The sequence below is a fragment of the Haemorhous mexicanus genome, chromosome 8 (assembly GCF_027477595.1).
Source record: "Haemorhous mexicanus isolate bHaeMex1 chromosome 8, bHaeMex1.pri, whole genome shotgun sequence".
NCBI lineage: Eukaryota > Metazoa > Chordata > Aves > Passeriformes > Fringillidae > Haemorhous > Haemorhous mexicanus.
The window spans coordinates 21641425-21661055 of NC_082348.1; the positions used below are offsets into that span (position 1 = coordinate 21641425).

At 37.6% G+C, this 19631-nt stretch overlaps 1 protein-coding gene across 3 annotated transcripts in view; it reads right to left on the bottom strand.

Annotated features, from left to right (window-relative positions):
* Positions 1–19631, bottom strand: part of LNPK (lunapark, ER junction formation factor) — a 59310-nt gene that overhangs the window by 4358 nt on the left and 35321 nt on the right. For 2 of the 3 annotated variants that reach the window (XM_059853163.1, XM_059853162.1), the window contains exon 13: positions 11580–12967. In XM_059853163.1, coding sequence (XP_059709146.1) covers positions 12771–12967 — 197 coding nt within the window. In that variant the 3' untranslated portion in view covers positions 11580–12770. Of the gene's footprint in view, positions 6348–11579; positions 12968–19631 lie in introns of those variants that run through there. The other variant, XR_009487353.1, reaches the window with a different exon arrangement.

A 19631-nucleotide genomic window follows, 5' to 3' on the forward strand; every position in this document is an offset into this window, starting at 1 on the left:
TTCAACAATAGTACTACATATTTCAATTTATAATTACTTGGATAAACACCACATTAGAATAAGACTTCTGAGGAAGTGATTGATGCAACAAAGTCAGGTTCAATAAAAACGTGGTGATTCCCTTTAGACATACACACACTGTCCTTGTGATTAAAAATGAAAAATATTGGTAGACAAAGCATCCTGTATGATCTGAGGCACTTTTACTAAAGAAAAACCTAAAATGAATCTTGGGTGGATCAGAAGTGCTTGAATTTAGAACTTAGTATTAACAGGTTCATTCCTGCTAATGAACCTGGTAATACCAATACTTACACCTGCTGTAGAGAAGCAAATATATTCAGCTTATTCAGTGTGCCAGTTATCACCACTATGATTACATACAACAGTGAACACATGCAAACAGAACACAAAAAATACCTGTTCTAGAATTCTACCCCTGATCCTTACAAAAACTCCTACCCAAGCCTTTTTTCATTTAATGAAGGGAGAATAACTCTAATCAAATGTTATTAAACCCCATCTTTTGTTCAGGTATTAAAATAACAGGTAATATTCCAGCCTAGTATAAGCTCAGAGAGAAGAGTTTATTAAATCATTATTTTTAAAAGACTGAAAAAATAAAAGAAAAAGGGGGTGGGGGGTGGGGGGTTTGGTCACTATTAAACACACACATTGAAAAAATACATGCATTTTTTATCTGTGGATGTATCACAGAATTTAGCCTGAGATGGAGTCCATGGACTGAGCATCCTTACAAAAATAAAATTAAAGCTTGTTTTAACCAGCTCTTCAGAGCACCAAAGTCCAAAGCACAACAACAGCCAGAAGACATTTACTACTCAAATGCAGCTGAAAGGACACCAGCCCAAGAAGCCACGTTCTGGAAGATGTACAGACACACCTTCCTTAGCCAGTCCTGGGTAACCAGGCATTGGTAGAGCCATGACACCAGATTTCTCAATCCTGCTGCCCAAGGAATGTTTTCCCATCTCAGCTATTATGACAGTGATGGAAATTAGAGTTGCAGCAGCATCCTTGAACTGAAGAGTGCATTTCTGAAAGCCACAAAATTTGGAGGACCTTCCTTCCCCTCAGCCTCAGTGTGGCAGCCTTTGGCAGAACCTGAAGAAAGCAACAGCCAGAAAAGACACATCAGTCCTTGGCACACCCTGACCAGAGGTGGGAGCAGCCCCTGTGGAAGGATCTTAGAAGCACTAAGCCAAGCTTTCAGTGCAGCAGTACTGGCTCAGGGGGAAATCTCAGAGCTTTAACCTGAATACACCATTCCAAATCCACAGCTGGATGCTGCACTATGAATATGCACTCACAGCTATTTAACACTTCATAAACATGTGTTCAGCAGCTGAGCTTTTCCATATCCCATATTTTTGTCAAGCTACCTTCTAAGCCCAAAAGCAAAGATAATGGAGAATCAGCATTAGTTTCTCCAAGGAAAGGCAAAAGAGAACAAAATATATTCTTACACATTTGGTATGCATATTTTTGGGAGTTATACAACTTAAGTTCTGCAAGGCAATTTTCTGAACTTTCACTGACAAACAAATCTGATCTGAAAAATCTTACATCAGCAGGGTTGGTTTGCAGATGTTATTTGTGCCATTTATTTATCAAAAATAACTAGAAAATGTTTTTAAAACATCATTCCAGACTGTACAAATAGGAATGTGACATGGGCTGTCTGTTTTACTTATACTGTTTTACTGCTTCGTATTCTGAGCAAACAGAGAGGCTATTTTCCCCAGGGGTTCAGGAGGGCATACTATTTCATTTCTTCAGAAAATTGTTTCTCTGGATTTCAATCTTTTTAGCTAGATATGACAAAATATAATATCAAGAACACTTATGCTTTTTATCTGCTCTATTTTCAAAGCATAAATAATAGATCAGTATATATTTAAGTCAGGTGACCAAGTCTTATTTCTGAAATCAAATAAGCATTTTGCAATTTTTAAATGATGCTGTACATTTTCACTACAGCATCATTATGCCTTTAAAATGCTTTCAAAAGACTAATTTATAAGCATGAAGTGAATTTGAAGATATTTCACTACTGTTAATAATACCTCACTCAGGTAGCATTCAATTTTCTGAATTCTTGGGTTAATGAGGCAAATAAATCAAAATTAAATTGGCCTAGGGAAAAAAAAATCAAACAAAATTGCATCTATTACATTATACATTCTGAGGCTCCTGCAGTACTGTTCACAATGGCAAACAATATTCCAGCTCTCAGAATCATTACACTTACTCAGAATCAGAGATTAATCTCACAATCTGAGATTTAAAATCAAATAGATCAGACTTCATGACTAGACAAACATAATGCCTTATTATGATGTATCAGGAGTATTCACAAGATGTTGTGCACAGTCTTAGCCAAGTACTTTCCCTTAAGTGTCCAGAATTTCAGCTGCCTACCATTCCTTCAATAATTCAACCAATTCCTTCCAGGAGGATTTTACCACTGCAACCTGCTAGGTCTTTTCTTTTAAGATAAGTCTTAAAAAGAAAATACATTCTGCAACCAGGCTATCATTCACCATTTTTTTAAAAAGCCCCAAAATCACATAGATCTAGGCAAATAGCTGAAACAAACAAAATTCCTAGCATTTCTGAAAAATAAATACTTCGAGACATACTGCTATAGTATGAATCATGGAAAAAATATTACCTTCACCCCTTTCTCTAAAATATGAAAGGAAATATTTTATAGATACTATAAAAAAGATCCTACTGTTGGGGAATACCAGTGTTGTCAGCTCTTTTTAAAAAAAGTGGTTAATAATATACAATATAGAAAACTAAAGAAGCCAAAGTTGTTACCAGAAATAATAAACTCAGCATGAGCAAATAACAATCAACAAATAATGACATGCAATGAGTAGCTGCCATTGTTATCCCCTTATTACTTGTAGCAAGTAACAAATTTACTTCTCTACCCAGACTCACCTACCTGCACAAGGGCAACCTTTCAACCCAAGGAACTTTCTACAAACATGGAGCCCCCCAGCTGTAAACTTTCCCACTGAGCTGTCATCACCTGCTAAGTCAGCAGCATAGATCCAAGACTTCCATATATACAATATTTACATTTTTTAATGGAAAAAGTAGACTGGGTGTTTTTTCCCCAAAGTTACTACTGGCTGTTAACATTTAAAATTTAATGGCAGCAAAAAAAAAAACCAAAAACCTCTTTTTTTTTTGCATATTTTAAAGGAATTAAGGGCCCTTAAGTGGCACAGGGCAAAAGGAACAAGAAACAAAGCAAAACCACGGTTGCTCCTTGTCCCCAGGTAGCACCTTCCTTGTGGCTTTGCAAAACAATTTGTATGGTCAAGAGCTTGCTTAGGAGCAAGTTATATGGTGATCTAATAAATTTGTTTTGATTTTACTCCCTGAGGACAAACAACACCACAATAGCTACTTGCTAGAAAATAGTGAGCAAAAAAAAGACACCCTTCCATTGCATCAGAAAAGCTTTTTGTTTTACCAGTCTATAACAAGTGCACATGTATAGCAAGTGAGCAGCCTCCACAGGCAGGAATTAAAAGACAAAGCCAGCCTAGCAAAAGCACCCTCTGCTCATGGTAGGTTTGGAAGGGAGTGGCTCCTTTCAGTCCCTGTTCCACATCAGCCACTGGGGTCAGCTGCCTCCTGTGCCCCAGAACAGTCAAATGGTTTTGGAGACTAGGGGTTTACAATTTTGACAGCTTAAAGAATGCCATTCCAAAAGGTGTTAATTTCACCTGAATACAGAACAAAATAAGCACTTCCCCAGCTCCTGAATAAAGTTCAGTGCCTAACTTTGGCATACCAACACCACTCAGTGCTTGGCTGCTGAGGAGGCAGGTATTTTACAAGAACATGAAGTCCTGCTTCAAATTATCCCTTTGAGTTTAGGTTGTGACAGACAACACTGACAGAGTCACCATCCAATGGTTATTCAATTGCTTGCTCAGAATGACACAGTAATTTCATTCTGATTCTTAGCTCACAGAACAGAAACCACAACTGCTGTCAGTCCTCTCAAGGCCTTATGCTCTTTGGCAAGGAGTACTGATTTGTGTTTTTATTGCTCTAGCAGGTAGTGGTTGTGCACTATCATTATCCAAATAATTTATAACAAGTGAGAAAGAACATCTGGAAATAAACCAAATGCATCTTGATCTGCTCAGGAAAAAGATGAAACATTGCTGAGGCACCTAAAAAGAGCCTCTTAATTCACTATGTGATGCATGTCTGAGATGCTCTGATGTTCTGAAAGGCACCCAAAAGCATGTAAACTTGCATTATTACCATGCACATAACCAACTCATGAGTATTATCATGGGAGCAACATGAAGACAGTGACATGTCAACTGCCTGCAGGATCAGGCTTTGGCCATCAATTAGAATATGAAATTTAGATTACATTAGAACACAACAAAAATGTTTAAAGAAACTCTTTCAGAAAATAAAAGTATTGTAAAAGCCAATGGCACCAGACTCCTTTCTACCACTAAAACAATGTTAATTTAAAAGCCAAGATTCATTTGAAAACATTTACCTGGAAATCAGAAAGTCCCCAGAGATTAATTTCTGCACTTATCCTATTTGCAAAAAATATTTAACTTAAAGGCGTTTTTTCCCCTGAAATAATTGCATGCAAGATGAGAACTAAAACACAATCTGAAGTGCAGTAAAGGTAATTGCTGCACTTACTGCTCGTGTCATGTTGATGTATTACCACGTACCAAAGGTCACAGTTCTGTACTCATACATTATCAAATTTGAAAGAGCAATATTTGAATCTGACCAACCTTTAAACTGCCCGGAATCTGTGTGAAAATGGATGCAGGCTAACTTGGATTTAAAAAAAAAAAAAAAAAAAAAAAAAAAAAAAAAAAAAAAAATGAACCCATGTTTCGGAAGCTGAGGGGTCAATCAAGCCAGACTGCCAGGGTCACGTGTCACTTCTGTGCATCTAATACCCTCTTAGATTATCAATGAGGTGCACTACACTGATCACAAGCTAAAGCAGCTGTGCTAATGAAAATGAAACAGTCTGAAAAAACTAGGTAATACAGGCCTGTGACACAGGGCAGTACCTTGTGGACACTAATGGAGGAATAAGGACATAAATCACCATTTAGATACAATAAAAGCTGCAATACCCACCCTGAAACGTCTATGGAATCGTGGGCCAAAGTCAGCACCCTCACAACTCCACAATTCTCTCTGAAGCTGCCACGTATTTTCAATCCTGAGTCAAGGCAGGTTTTCCTGCCTCTCCTTTCAGCACACACAGAATTTTGCAGTGCTGTGCCAGGCTGACCTTTGAGGGTGGAGAGCTGGCTGCTCATGCCATGAGCCAGGAGTTCTCACAATTGGCTGTAGCACAGACAAATGGGTCCTATCAGAAACTACTCAACCTTGAACAACTTTCTTCTCCTACATATGCCAGTCCAACTGGGGGGCAGGGGCTGCATTAAAGAGGCAGGGGCCCCCTCATCCTTGTTTGGTAACATATGGGGTCCTCAATAACACCCAAATAAGTACAAAACTCAAGTTGATTAAGTACAGCCAGCACAGAAGGAACTATTAAACAGAATTATCACCTCAAATCATCAATTAAGCTCAGGTAAATAAATAGCTTTTTCATTACCAGCTTTTCCTCAAGAAGTTACATACACAGCAAAGACAGCATATATTCAAATAACAAGCTATGCAATTTCATTTCATATGCTTTAAAATCTGCTTCATTTGGTAAAATAGTAAATTTCAAAAGGGGAGCACAAGTTCAAATATTTTCTCAATTACAAGTAGAAAAGCTAAGACATTTCAGGAAGTCTATTAGACTTAAGAATTCACACTAATTAATGTTTTTGCCATTGATTTTAATGGAATTTCAACTGCAGGTGATGTATAGTCAAGGCTACCTCTAGGATTAGAATGATTAAAGATAATATTTCTGATTAAGATAATATTTATAGTACATAAACACACATACCCTTTACTAATGCAACAAGGCCATTACAACAATAGCATCTATAAATATACAGGCACTCCTGTTTAAATAAAAGCTCAATATACAAAAAATGCAAGTACAAACATTCCTAAAGAAATAACTTTCACATTCCCTTTAAAACATAATTCAAAACAGTTTTCTTAAAATTAATTTTCTTGGTGCTTTTATAAAATGTTTTTGAGTGCTGAACAAGTCAAAAATTAAGTTTCATCAACTGAGCAGAACTCCTTGAAGTGATGCAAGGAATTAGAGGGAAGACCACTTGAGAAGAGCTGGAAGGTCTTTGTTGCTTGAGTTTTCTACAAATCCAGCTTCTCTATTTTCATTGCAGCAGCAAAATGGAGAGAGAAAGAGAGAAAGAATGATTATTTCAATATAAGTTTACAAATTTAGAGATGACTTTGAATTTACAAATTGAACACCCAAAATTGTCAGCTCTCCAGTATCTGCACCCCTTACTTTCCCCTCTATCTGATTATCTTGGGATTTTGCTGCATGTATTCTTCTCTGGCAGTTGCAATCTCCCTTTTGCAAATTATTTTTGTCACAAAACAAAAGGAGAATACATGATTTCACAGTGGCAAAGGCTTGTGAAGCCCTCCTGAAAAGCATTAGTAATGTTCACTGAAAATCCTAGCAGTACAGTGCTAGGTACCTACAGTGGCAGTCCTGAAACAGGTTTAGTCCCACAGTGACTACTGTGAGAAATAACCAGTATTACAAGACTTGGTCAGGACATCCCCTTCTACCCAAAAATTTAAGTCATGATCAAATTGACTTTATGCAGCCTTGAAAGTTCTATGATGATACAGTGCTTTAGATCTTTCACTGTTGCAAAGTTAAATAATCTACTGAGAATCTTTCAAGTGTTTGCTTTAATCTCGAAACCCCATGGTTCGGGAACAAATTATTGTATAATCAATACATTTCATTTTAAAGCCCTTCTCACTATCCTGCCTATCATATACCTCTCTAGGTCTTATTCTTCACAGAATCACAGAATCGTTATTCTTGCAGAGAAAAGATTGAATGTGACCTGACAAGACCCCAGAGAGGCCACAAATCAAAAGCAACGGTGAAGTCGAATTCCTTGAGACTCACGATCTTAAGGGACAACTCAATTTCTTATTTTTTTTTAATGCTGGGGGGTAGCAGTTCCCACTGTTAAACACCATTGGAGCTCATCCTATTTGTTGTGTAAACAAACCTCTGGTAAAAACCCAAGGCTAGAATTCTCACCTACTCAGGATGCCATTCTTTTCCCACAAAGGCCAAGAATCCAAAGCAGGAAGTACACTGAATTTCAGACTACCAGAAAAGCTCAGCTAAAACACATTTCTGATGGAAGCTTACAGTCTGTCCTCTGACAGAAACACTGGTGCATGACTACATACCAGGATCTGGAGCCAACAACCCTATGTCAGTCAACCCCACCAGCTGTAATTCCTTGCCTTCATCACCTTCCACAAACCTGAGACATATGAATTCCACCTAAAGACCAAACCATGGAAGAGAGGAGCACTGCCAAAGACCATAATCATTTCACATACATTTTCCTGTCAGCGAATCAAAACTTTTTGACAACCACCAAAAATCTCTGTCACCCCTACACTGCCATTAAATACATTCTTAAGCAATTATAAGAAATCATATGCCATCAATCAAACACAATCCACTGGTCATGGAGCAATCTTTTATTGCTCTCTCATTTTAAATCTAATCCCTCCTGCAATGCTATTTGCCCAAATTATTAGGAACTTTCAAACTTCCAGTCTTTATTCCTGGAAAACTTACTCTCCTCCTAATGTCTCTGCACTTGATATATCTGCAGCCTTTTTTTCAATTAGCCTGTATTAAGGATATGTTTTCTGTACAGTCTCCTTCAGAGGCCCACTACACCAGAAATCTGGACAGGGTTGCATTTTACCAACTCTAGAAGGGAACTGAAACATGAGATGCTGACATCTGAGGCATTAACTTTCAACCACATGACTAGACAGGAAAGAACCTCCTAAGAGAGATTAGGGAAAAAAAAAAACAAACTAAACCAAAAACAGTCTGTAAGACATGGAAGGAAATGAAGGCCTAAAGATTTTTGCTTGAGAACACTCAGGGAACTGGTCAAATGATTATTTGCCAAAGACACAAAATGAATCTTCAAGATTATTGTTCTAGTGCAACATTCACAGACAGGACTTCCCTTACCCCATGAACAGTTTTCCTCGTCGTAGAATACCTAACAAAACCTCACTCCAGAAGCAGAATAAATAAGGAGAAGTTGCTTATTTAAAACTTTCTTTACATCCAGTATTCCTGTACTGAACGTGTTTAGACTTAAAAAGGCTTTAATTTTTGTAAAGTTTTTAATAGCAGACTTAGCTATTGAATAATGAAAGTTTCCTCTAACCTTCTCACTCCTCCAGCACCACAAAACCACAAGTACACAAATATTGCTAAGCTCAGAACCATATACCAACAAAGAAGTGTTTCTCCCCAGCCTTTAGGTTAAAAAACTTTCTAAGTCTCTCATAATAGTCAGACAGCTTTTTTCTACCAAGTTATTGTCATATGCTTATCCTGGAATTAACTGTAAAAGGCAAATAAAATTCTCTAATAAGATTCCTTGTCAATTCCATCCTTATTATTTCTGATATAGGAACATACAATAACCTGAGTTATGTACTGCCATGTGGTAACAGCCAAATCCTACCACATTTTCTGAAAAAATCTCTTCAAGCTCATCTTTCTTATCTCTTAAGTCTTGGTTCTAAAAGAAAAAAAACACTATCCCTTCTCTCCCCCAACTCTTTCACTCCATCATTAAGTCCTTCCATTGGCTTCTACTCATGCAACACAAGGGGTTCAATCTTCTCAACTTCAAGGCAACCATACCCACCCTTAGTCACTTGTTTTTGATCATCTCTAGACCATTCCTAAACTTGTGCATTACCTTCATTTTCCATTCCTTGGGAGCGTCTCTTTCCTGCATGGAGGCTAAACAGACTTTGTGAGAAATCACCATAACAAGAGTCCACTTAATGTTTTAATTCAAAATGTCCAAGGGCAATCAATTGTGTTCTCCTTTAAAAGAAGTATTAGAATTCTAAATACTATTGCCTATTTTAACTCACTTCTAAAGTAAAATGTAAATCTGACTGCCTCATTTCAATTTATTTTGAACTAGAACACTTATTTGTCTTTTGTGACACTTTTTACACAGCTAACTCCTCCCCAGTTTATAAACTATAAGTGAATAAAGGACATTTCTACAGTTACTCATAATATTCCAGAGTCAATAAAAACACTACATCAACAAGCTTGTTAAGTATTACTTCACTACCCCACTCAATTTTGCTTTTCATCCTGGCCACAGAAAGAAAGGGGGCTCCTGTGGCATTGTAGAAACCTAGTTCTGTGAAAAATCTCAGTACTTCTGAAAAAATTGAGGTTTGAGTACATGCCAAGAAGTCAGAAGACAACAAAATATGGAACTACAGTATTTCTTAAATTTTTTCCCCTCTACTTTCTTCCATTTCCTCATTCTTAAGAGTCAAACTGCAACTGGATTAAATATGACAATTGCTGTAATTTTTATGTCTACATACTCCTACTTGCAAGGTTTTTTTGGTGTTACAAAGAGATGACTAAGTGTGGTTACTGCTGTTCATTTACAGGTATTTTTGGATTCAATTCCTGTTGGAGAGGTGCCTTTTACTATTGCCACAGTTATAGCACACAGAAGCCAAGAAGCAACTGCTGCAGAAACAGAATCCTCTTCCCATATCCCTATCAGGACTGGGCACCCACACTTGGCAGGAGTAACATGTGAATGCTTACTGTAAAATGAGAAAAGCTCAGTCCATAATGGTCATTTGTATAATCATGAGCCTGAATGCACCCACAGATTAACCCTGTGCCCTCATTTACTAGAGCTGCTTTAGAACCCTGAAAAATTACAATGTTAAAAATAGATTTTTCTCTACCAAAATTCTAGGACATCCTTTACATAATCTTCAAGGCTTCTGAAGCAGTTAACAGAAATGACTGCTCATACACTTTAAGTGTGAGAGTCTTTTAGGACAATTCTATCATGCACTTAAAACAGAGCTAAATCTTCCTGTGCTCAAAGGTTGTAGGTATTTTTAGGTCACAAAGCAGGTTTTCACATTCTAAAAAGTATTAGTTTTCACATCAGGTTGACTGTCTCTACTTGATACATTTGATACACTCAGTGATATATTAAACAAAAAGTATCAATCACTTCTGTGGAAAGTTTCTCATGTCATATTTAAGCATCTTGGGAGAAATAATTCCCCAACCCAACCCCTCCAAATACTAAGGCTCCTTTTTCAAAAAAAAAGTTCATACTCCCAAAATCCTAAGAAACATCAGTTTCTTTGGCAAAAGCAGGACATGCAAAAATACACACTTCCCAGGCTAATGAATATTTCTAATATGTAGGTCCAATATCATGTTTTCTCAGTCAATTCTCCAGATATTACATGCATTACAGCTCAGAAACTGTTTGTCATAGAAAGGACCTGAAATTACTCTACGAAAGAGCAGACACTTCAGATGCATGTTTTTAAAAGGAAGTAAAACTTGTGCCTAGAGGAACCTTAAGTTCTGAACCGACAGCAATTCATGCCTTCATCCCATATGATGGACCAGCATATCACATTTTACTTCTTTTTAGCACTTATAATGTAAGTACATCCAACAATTTACTGTGCTGAATTACTCACATGGTGTGTGATTTTTTTTCTCTCCAAAGAAATAAGCCTTTAAGCAGATAAATCAGTGAGGCACCAAACACAGTGTAGAGATTAGCAACTTACAAAAAATAAAGTAAGCTTTGCCACCTTTCAGGCAAAATTGCTTCCATTTTAAATAAATTCTGAAATCTAAAATATATTCTCTAAGAGTATTAAAAAGTTCATTTCCCTATCACTTTGTACTCTGTACTTTTCTCATACTGTAAGACACGTCCTGAAAAGGGACTGTTTTCTTTGCATTCCCAACTAAGATAGTCACACATAAAATGCCTATTTGCTAATTGTTCATGTAAATATAGTCAAACACCTATGAGTATTCCTTTAATCACATGCCTACACTCTATTAGGACTACTAAATAAAATATTAATTGCAATTAATATAGTGAAACAGAAAAAAATTCCTTCTTAATCTAAACACAGACCACACTTGTTTTTGACTGATGTGAGACTGAGCTTCTAAACTATCCCCAAAGAATCAGAAAATAAAGCATGTAGTTGAGAAAGAAAATTAATTGCTGTTGTTCATGTAATAACTATGTCTTCTATAAAGACATGGATACTAAGGTCACATTGAGAAACATGCTTTTCTTGTAGATGACTCTCAAACTACTAAGATTGAGGGGTTTTATTGACTTTACAGTGTAAAAACCATTTCCCTTTGGAACAAAGACATTAGATTAAAAATGATTTTTATATTTGCCTCTCCCTGTAGTGATGTACACAACACTGTACAAAATAAAACTGTTATCGTAAATATTACTAAATCAACCAAGTCACATATGTTCAGCATTTATTTCTAAAAAAATCTGATTGACTTAGGTACCTCACAGACACCAGGAAACTTCTAATCCAGGATCCCAGCTGTTACATTTAACAGGAAATGTGTAACAAATGCCCTTAGCTTAAAAAGCAATGCAATAAAAGAATTACATTTTCAGTAATCCAGCAGCAAATATTCATTGCAATTGCAACATTAAATATATCAACTAGCTTTTAGGTACAGTTAGAAAAGCCTTTTGGCAAATGCACTTCCCCTTTTCATCAGGGATCTATTTCTATTCTATCAAAGCCACCCTAGCTACAAATAGACATGCTCCTTTTAAGGTGGCACATTCCTTCTGAACTTGCACAAAGTAGCTGCAGAATAGCTGCATATAGCAGAACATGAATTCTCTTCAGTTTTAGGAATCACAAAGCAAGTATTGCTGCTAGATGTCTTTATTTTCCTTTAACAAAATACACAAAGGCACAAAATTCACTTATATCTTGTCATTATAGTACAGGTATAAATAGTGCTTTGTATTCAAGTACAATCAAGTGCAGAGACTTCTTATATTTCATGTAAACACAAAACAGTTTTGCATGTAGGTGCCTCTGGTTCATCTGCAACGCAAACACCAAAGGAGATGCCATTTATCCAAGTGCCATTTAACTGAATTCTGTCAAGAAGTTAGACAATGAATAATATTAACACCACTGCATTGACACTTCCATATGCTGAAGTCAAATGTCGGATGACACTTTAGCTTGTAAACATCTGTGTATTAAACGTGTACTCAATCCATTTTAACAGGGCAGCATGAAATAGCATCTTAAATTCACTAGACCAAACCTACTAGGTCAATTGCCATCAGTAATTGCTCTTTATGTGTGACAGCTAAAGAGATGTCAAATTGTAAGTCACCCTTAGCAAAGCTTGTACTTTGAAGTTTTTAAATACGCAAACTGAACAAGGGCTACAACTGTTAGACTTCAACCAACTACACATTCTATGTGTTAACTTAAAGAGACATGCTGAATTTACAATACCAACCTCTACACATAGCTTTGACACACTGTGGCAGTTGAGGCAGTTTAAGCCCAAGCAAGATTTTTAAGTTGTACCATTAAAAAAAGCTCACCTGAATAGTAACAACAGGCATGAACAAAGCTAAAAACTAGCTACAGAAGGCACTTGAAGTATTTTATTCTGCTTTTATTAAAGATTCTTCACTTTGTTCAGCTGAAGCAAACTCTGAAATAGCCTCTTCTGTTGTTGAAATGTTTTCTGCTTCTTCTTTTTCAACTTCTTCAGCTAGCTTATCATTTAGATGCTCAGAACTGGGTGCATTATCATCTGTGTCATTTGTCTCAATGAGCTGGGCCTCATCATCTTCAGATTCTGTGAAAAGAAAAATGACAAAATAGCCATTTCCAGAAATTAAGAGGCAGTTAATATTATTAAAAAGAAATGAAACATTCTGCAACTGTATACAGGTTTTGACTAGTAACTGCTAGTAACATAAAAACTTTGATTTTTCTAAGATGGTCACAGGTAAAACAATTAAAATTTAAGGGAAAAAATACAATGGAAAAGAGCTTAGCTCCCACTGAGAAAACACTATGTACTACTTACATATGTTTGACCTCAACAGAAGCCTTCTAAACTTGTTTACTAAAGTGAGATGTTAAAAACACAATGGCAATTCAGTTTCTTTATCTTTGGTAATGTCAGTTTCACCAACTGTTTTACTTTTTTTTAATAAGGGTTCAATCGGTATACAAACTAAAACATTCTTCTTGATGGAAATGACTTTAAACATAAGGAGTCTGATAATCAGGAAAAAAACCCCAAACAAATATATCAAACCAGCCAATGAAAATTACTACATATTATGTCTTCCCTGGGGTAGTGTAGGATGGTTGCACAGGAGTGAGTATACTTACTCTTCATCTAGGGTGGGAGCTTGATAACCAGCATATTTTTAAGATCACAAACATGTAAGTATTGCCTCTAAAGAAGTATATTCTAGCTTCACAACAGGCCTTCAGTAGCATATGAGAAGAGTCATATTTTGAAGTAAGCATAAGCACTGAAAATCAACGTAGTGTTGCACTAAATGGCACAGAGGTACTGTAGAATGGTATTGCTGATGGCAGTGGATTTATTGACTAGTATTAATACTACACAGTACTACTGCATACTGTGAAGGGGAACAGTGTGCAAAATTGATGCAAAGTTACAGCTGAAATATGTTAGCCTTATCAATTGTTTTAACTTCTTAGAGTGGTTTGGCTTAGAAGCAACCTTAAAGATCAATCTAATGCCAACCTTTCCCTAGACCAAGTTGCTCAAAGCCCCATCCAACTGGGCCTTGAAAACTTCCAGGGATGGGGCAGCCACAGCTTCTCTGAGCAGCCTGTTACAGTGTCTCATCCCTCTTCACAGTGAAAAATTTCCTCCCAATACCTAATCTAAACCTGCTCTTTCAGTTCCTATCCATTCTGCCTTCTCCTATCACTATATGCCCTTGTATAATGTCCCTCTTCAGCTTTCCTGAGGCCCCTCTAGATCCTGGAAGGTGCTCTGTGGTCTCCCCAAAGCATTCTCTTCTCCAGGCTGTACAGCTCCAACCCTCTCAGCCTGTCATCACAGGACAGGTGCTCCAGCCCTCTGATCCTGTTTGTGGCCCTCCTCCAGACTTGCTCCAAAAGGAGAATGCCTTTCTTATGCCAGGGGCCTGTTGTGGTTTAGCCCACCCTGCAACTGGGTTGCAGATCAGACATTTGCTTACTGCCCACCCACCCTCCTGCCACCCTGGGGGGATGGGAAAGAGAATCACAACAAAAGTTATACCCCAAGGTTAAAATTAGAACAGCCTAATATGTCAACATATTAAGATAGTTATGACTACAACAAAAATAATTGTATCTAAGCAGAGTGGGGGGAAGGAAGAGAAAGGAAAGCAAAATTAAACATATGTGATGTCAAACACAATGGCAGGACATGGTTGGCTCTCTGGGCTGCAATCACACATTGCCAGGTCATGCTGAGATTCTTGCCAAAAAACATCCCCCATATCCTTCTCCTCAGGGCTGCTCTCAATTCATTCTCTGCTCAGCCTGTACTTGTGCTTGGGATTGCCTTGATCCAGATGCAGGATCTTAGACATGGCCTTGTTGAACTTCATGAGGTTCACAGTCCCACCTCTCAAGGTCCTTTTGGATGGAATCCCTGCCGTGCACCACACAGCAAACCTGCTGAAGTGTGCTCAAGCCCACTGTCCATGTTCCTGACAAAGACATCAAGCAGCGCTGGTCCCAATACCAACCTCTCAGGAAAACAGTGTCAGTCAAATGCCACATGTTCATGTTGATCAAAACATGCTGGGTAAAAGTCTCAAAGTAATCAGACTGCCTCAGGCTGATACAGAATCCAAGCAGAGCTGAAAGTTTTAGAACCATCGCTCTGGCTTCTTGGCCCATGACTGAGTAGAAGAGCTGCTGCACACCCCTGTCCAGCAGACCTTGTACAAAAGCCATCTGTCATCAAGAACTGAAGCCCCCTCTTTCCACCCAAACCTCTACCTAGCCAGTTCCAGGCTTCATTACAGACTGCTCAGAGCAGCCCAGCTTCTCCATCGTCTCAGACTTGATCTTTCATTTTAGCAAGTCTGTAGCTGACTCACCTCCTGATTCTTTCCCTGCTCTCTCAACCACAGGCTACTCAAAGTCTGCCCTGGCTTCTTGTAACAAAATTTTTCAACCCTCCTATTTCTGCCCAAGCAAACTAATGCTCCCAGTTATTTTCCAGGCCATCCCACTCTCTCCTCCTGCTCCGTAATTTCCATCTTGATCCCATCTCTGTCTGTGCTCAATCTTTATCTCCCAACTGTCAGTTTTCTTTCTGTCTCATCTCTGCATTTTTTTCTTCAGCCTCGAATGCTATGAATAAGTTTGTGCATTGTCCTGCTCCAATCCCTCCACACTTCAGTTACACTCCTTTATTGCGGGTCTTCAGGCTTGAGTCAAAGAAAGTAAAGAGACTGTTTTGCTCAGTCTGATCAGAGGGATGCCAAGCATTTATAACATCTTTGATGTAAAACCCAGGGTCAATGACAGCCATCAGAAGAATCTTCTAATGGAAAGGAGAAAACCTGAAGAAATGCATATTCTAACTATATTCAAAAGAACAGGACAGTGCTCTCATTTTTATATTCTACTAAAAGGTATGGAGACACTGCTTATTTAAACAAAAATTGTCAGGTATTTTATGACTTTTCCCTTCACTATGTTCTTGGGCAAACTAATTGAAACAAACACAAATTTACATGGAAAATTTTGGTCTTATAATGCAGCCTGAGAAAGTTACAAGAAACTAAAGAGTAGGTCCCTTAAATGAGTAGCCAGGGCATTCAGAGTAAGTGATGCTAACTCCAACTACAAACATGATCAGTCTTCATTAAAAATATATAGCAATTCCATTTTAAACACAGTAATTACTGGAAAGCTTGCCTAAAGTCAACCTGATTTAAATAGTGCATGAATAAAGTCTTGGTAAGAGCAGCAGGCAGCAAGTGAAAGTTCTGACAATAAACTTTAAAAGATGACAAAAGAAAACTCAAGTGTTCTTGATGAGGAATACTTAATTCATCATTTAACCACAGAATGTAGCTTCACCCACATGATCTTAACAGCAAACACAGCCCTACACTTGCTGCATATTTAAGAGCTGCAACAATGCAACCTTAGAAATCCTGCTCCTGGCTACAGCAGCTTTTCCCCCCAAGCACTCCTGCTTAGTGCTTAGTACTTAGAAAGCATATGCACTTCACATTGTAAGAAGTCAGCCACCCTTGCTCTTGCTGCAGAGTATTTTACTGAGTAACCAGAGAAATCATAATACTGCATCACTATTAAATTAAGGAGAAAATGCCTATTAAGTGGGAATTCATAAAAATAGTGTAAGTGTTCTAAAATAAAGCTGCTTGTGCTTTCAAGCAGCTTTGAGACAAGTTTCCTTCACTACTACAGCTCGCCTTTAAGATAGATTTCCACATAGTGCCACATGTCTGAAGTGCCTTTAAAGAACATGTGTCTCACAGTAATCTGTTAATGGCTTTGGTGTCACAGAAAGCTATTGTGAAGCCTTTGAAACAAGTCAGATAATAGCACAGCATTCCCTCTACCCTTTATATCCTATCAAAAAGGGAACTTATGTTGTTCAGCAAAACTGAACTGTGGTTGACTGGAAACATAATACATTTTTAAATCAAAAGAATTTGTTTACAAGTTATTAAAGTCAAGGTGAGCTGACTCATGTCTGCTTGAGAAATCAAGTTCTAGACATATTAGTCCTTTGTCTTCCATCAGTTTTATTCCTAGAAAAGGTTTCTGCAACACTTGCCCAAAGCCCAGCTCCATTTATGGTAGAACTCACCATGAGCACACACTTGAAATGTCATTATTCCTGCAGAGATCATTACTGTGACCCCTTCAGTTGAACAAGCCAAGTTTCTGCATCTGCCTTTATAATAGAAACCCTTTCAAACACACAAGCAGTTCCTGTAGTCCAAGGATCCTTACAAGTGACAGTATTAAATAATCATAAAAATATTTGAGCAAGTTGGTCAAGGAATTCCATGCCAATCTAGAGACATCACACAGAGTAGTCCATGAAGTGCTGACCACTGCGCTGAAGTCTGAAGTTCAAATCTTCATCTAATGAAGACCTCTAAACATCAGCACCAGACATTCAACATAAAACACTGATGCAGTAGATTTTTTTTTCAAATTTGTTTCAAAATACTGTGAAATGCTAAACCTGAATCAAGAATACAGCCTCACAGTACTAAATAAAGGCAAGATAAAACTAATCAAGAGGCTAAAAGTGCTTCCTGTTGGCTCTTTCAGTATGATCCAAACACTGATACATTTAAGATAAGTACATAAGAGAACCAACTTTGATTCCCTCCTTTGATGGGAGGAGGAGGGAATCAAAATCAAGCCATTTATGAGAAAGGTAAGAAAAGAGCTGAAGTTTATTGCTTCCCTCTGGTACTAAAATTTCCTAAATTAATCTGCTGAATAAGGTAGCATGATGTTTGTTCCAGTAATCTGCACCAGACTGACAGCTGATGACTCCATTTTCCAGAGGTTTAAAACAAAATTCCAAAGTTCAGTGCCAATGGCACTCCCCATAAGCATTCTTCAGATCTCTCATAAATAGGAATTGCATGTAACATGCCTGTCACTACATGAGCACACAACTGGAAAAAAAAGATTCAGCTTCATGCTCTACCCATTAGCTAAAGTAGCTGACTGGTAAAAAATATTTATAGCATTTCTTTATCACATTATTTTGCTGTTTCCTTGAGCTATACAGCTATGGTACAAACGAATTACAGATAAGAGTTGTACTCCCCTGTGTTGCCAGCATTGTGGTGAAGTTGGTTTCCTGATGTTAATGTTTGTCTACATCTGTTAGTGAAGATATATTCTCTATTCTTGCTATGATGGCAGCTAATGGTGAACAAAAACCTTCCCCAGAGCTCTACCTTAATGATAGCTTCATACCTTAAAACTTACAATCAAGGAATGTGTTCATTTATTAGTAAAACCCAACTGCATGTAAGCAGTTATGTTTCATACTAGAGTTCCAGTGGAAAAAGTGATTTAGTGAAAATATTTTCTCATTCAGAAGAGATTCCTTTGTGGCAAGTCACAGGCAGGCACTGGCCTCCTCTAAATCAACAAGACATTTCTCAGAGCTATGTAAAGTACTAAGATATCCTCTATTTCTGACTGCTTAGTAATTATCAAAACAGAATGGTTTGTATCATCTTGGAGAATAAATATTCAGAAAAGATCTGCTATTTAACATTGAAAACCAAAAGTCTGTATACCACCTACTTATTTCTTATGATTCGTGTGCAAAATCTTACCATATACTTCCTATCAGGAAAAGACAACTGGACAATGAAGCCCACAGCTGTTTCTTTTCCTGTTGTTTTTAAATAAAGCAGCACATTAATACAAGACCACATCAGTAATTTTTTTAAACCAAGTAATTTTCATTGTTAAAGGTAAATTGGCAAAATCATATTTACTGCAATAAATCCATCCTATTTTTCTGCTGAAATGTTTGATAAAATTCTGCTTCCATAAAAAGCAACTTATCTCGCAGTTTTCGTTCCTACATCTGAAATGGTTAACTGCAATCTCACAGTAATTCTTCAGATTTTACATTTTTTACAACATCTATAGGCTGACTCAGCAGCTCAGACCCATTATAGGCATAGTTTCATAATAATTTCTTTCAATGATAATACCCGATTAATTAGCAAGCACATCTCCTTACCTCTCTCTAACAACCTGCAGTAATGGAAAATATTCAAAAACCTGTGAGGCACATGCCTCCAAGAGCTGAGCATCCCTCTTGAAGGACCTCTCTACTTGAGTCAGACAGAAGAAAACAAGCACACTTAAAGGTCCCAGTAACAAAGTATGCCTTTTTCTGTAAGAAACTTTTAAGTTCAAAAGTCCAAGAAGATGCCCTCCCCTTGCTAAAAAAATTACACTGGGATTTAAGGGCAAATGAGATTTTCACTGTCTCAGCTTCATCCATTTGATTTCAGTCTTACTTTCATGCCAGTAACAGCACTTCTTACTGAGCTAAGAGTGCATTTTGGTACAGGAAAAGAAACCAAGTTTTCACTACAGTGCACCCTCATGAGACCATGCCCAGAGACTGCCACCAATAAATATGACTTCCCTACTGGTTTTGTGCAGCCTTCTCATGCCAGAAAGTAACACCCAATGCTATTTTGTACTCCTGTTAAAAATAATCCTGCAGAAGCACTCCATGACACTCTGACAGCTTCCTACACTTGCTGTGTTTCTAGCCTGAACCTCAGGGCTGCACACTGATAGTTTTCCTCCAGGATCCCTGCTTAAACTAACGTAAAGCCCCATCAAGCACTCAACAGCACGTCTAAATGGAGATCCTCTGGTCTGAAATTATGATTTCTGGAGTCTTTTAAAAGACTGCATCTTCCTGTTGGCTG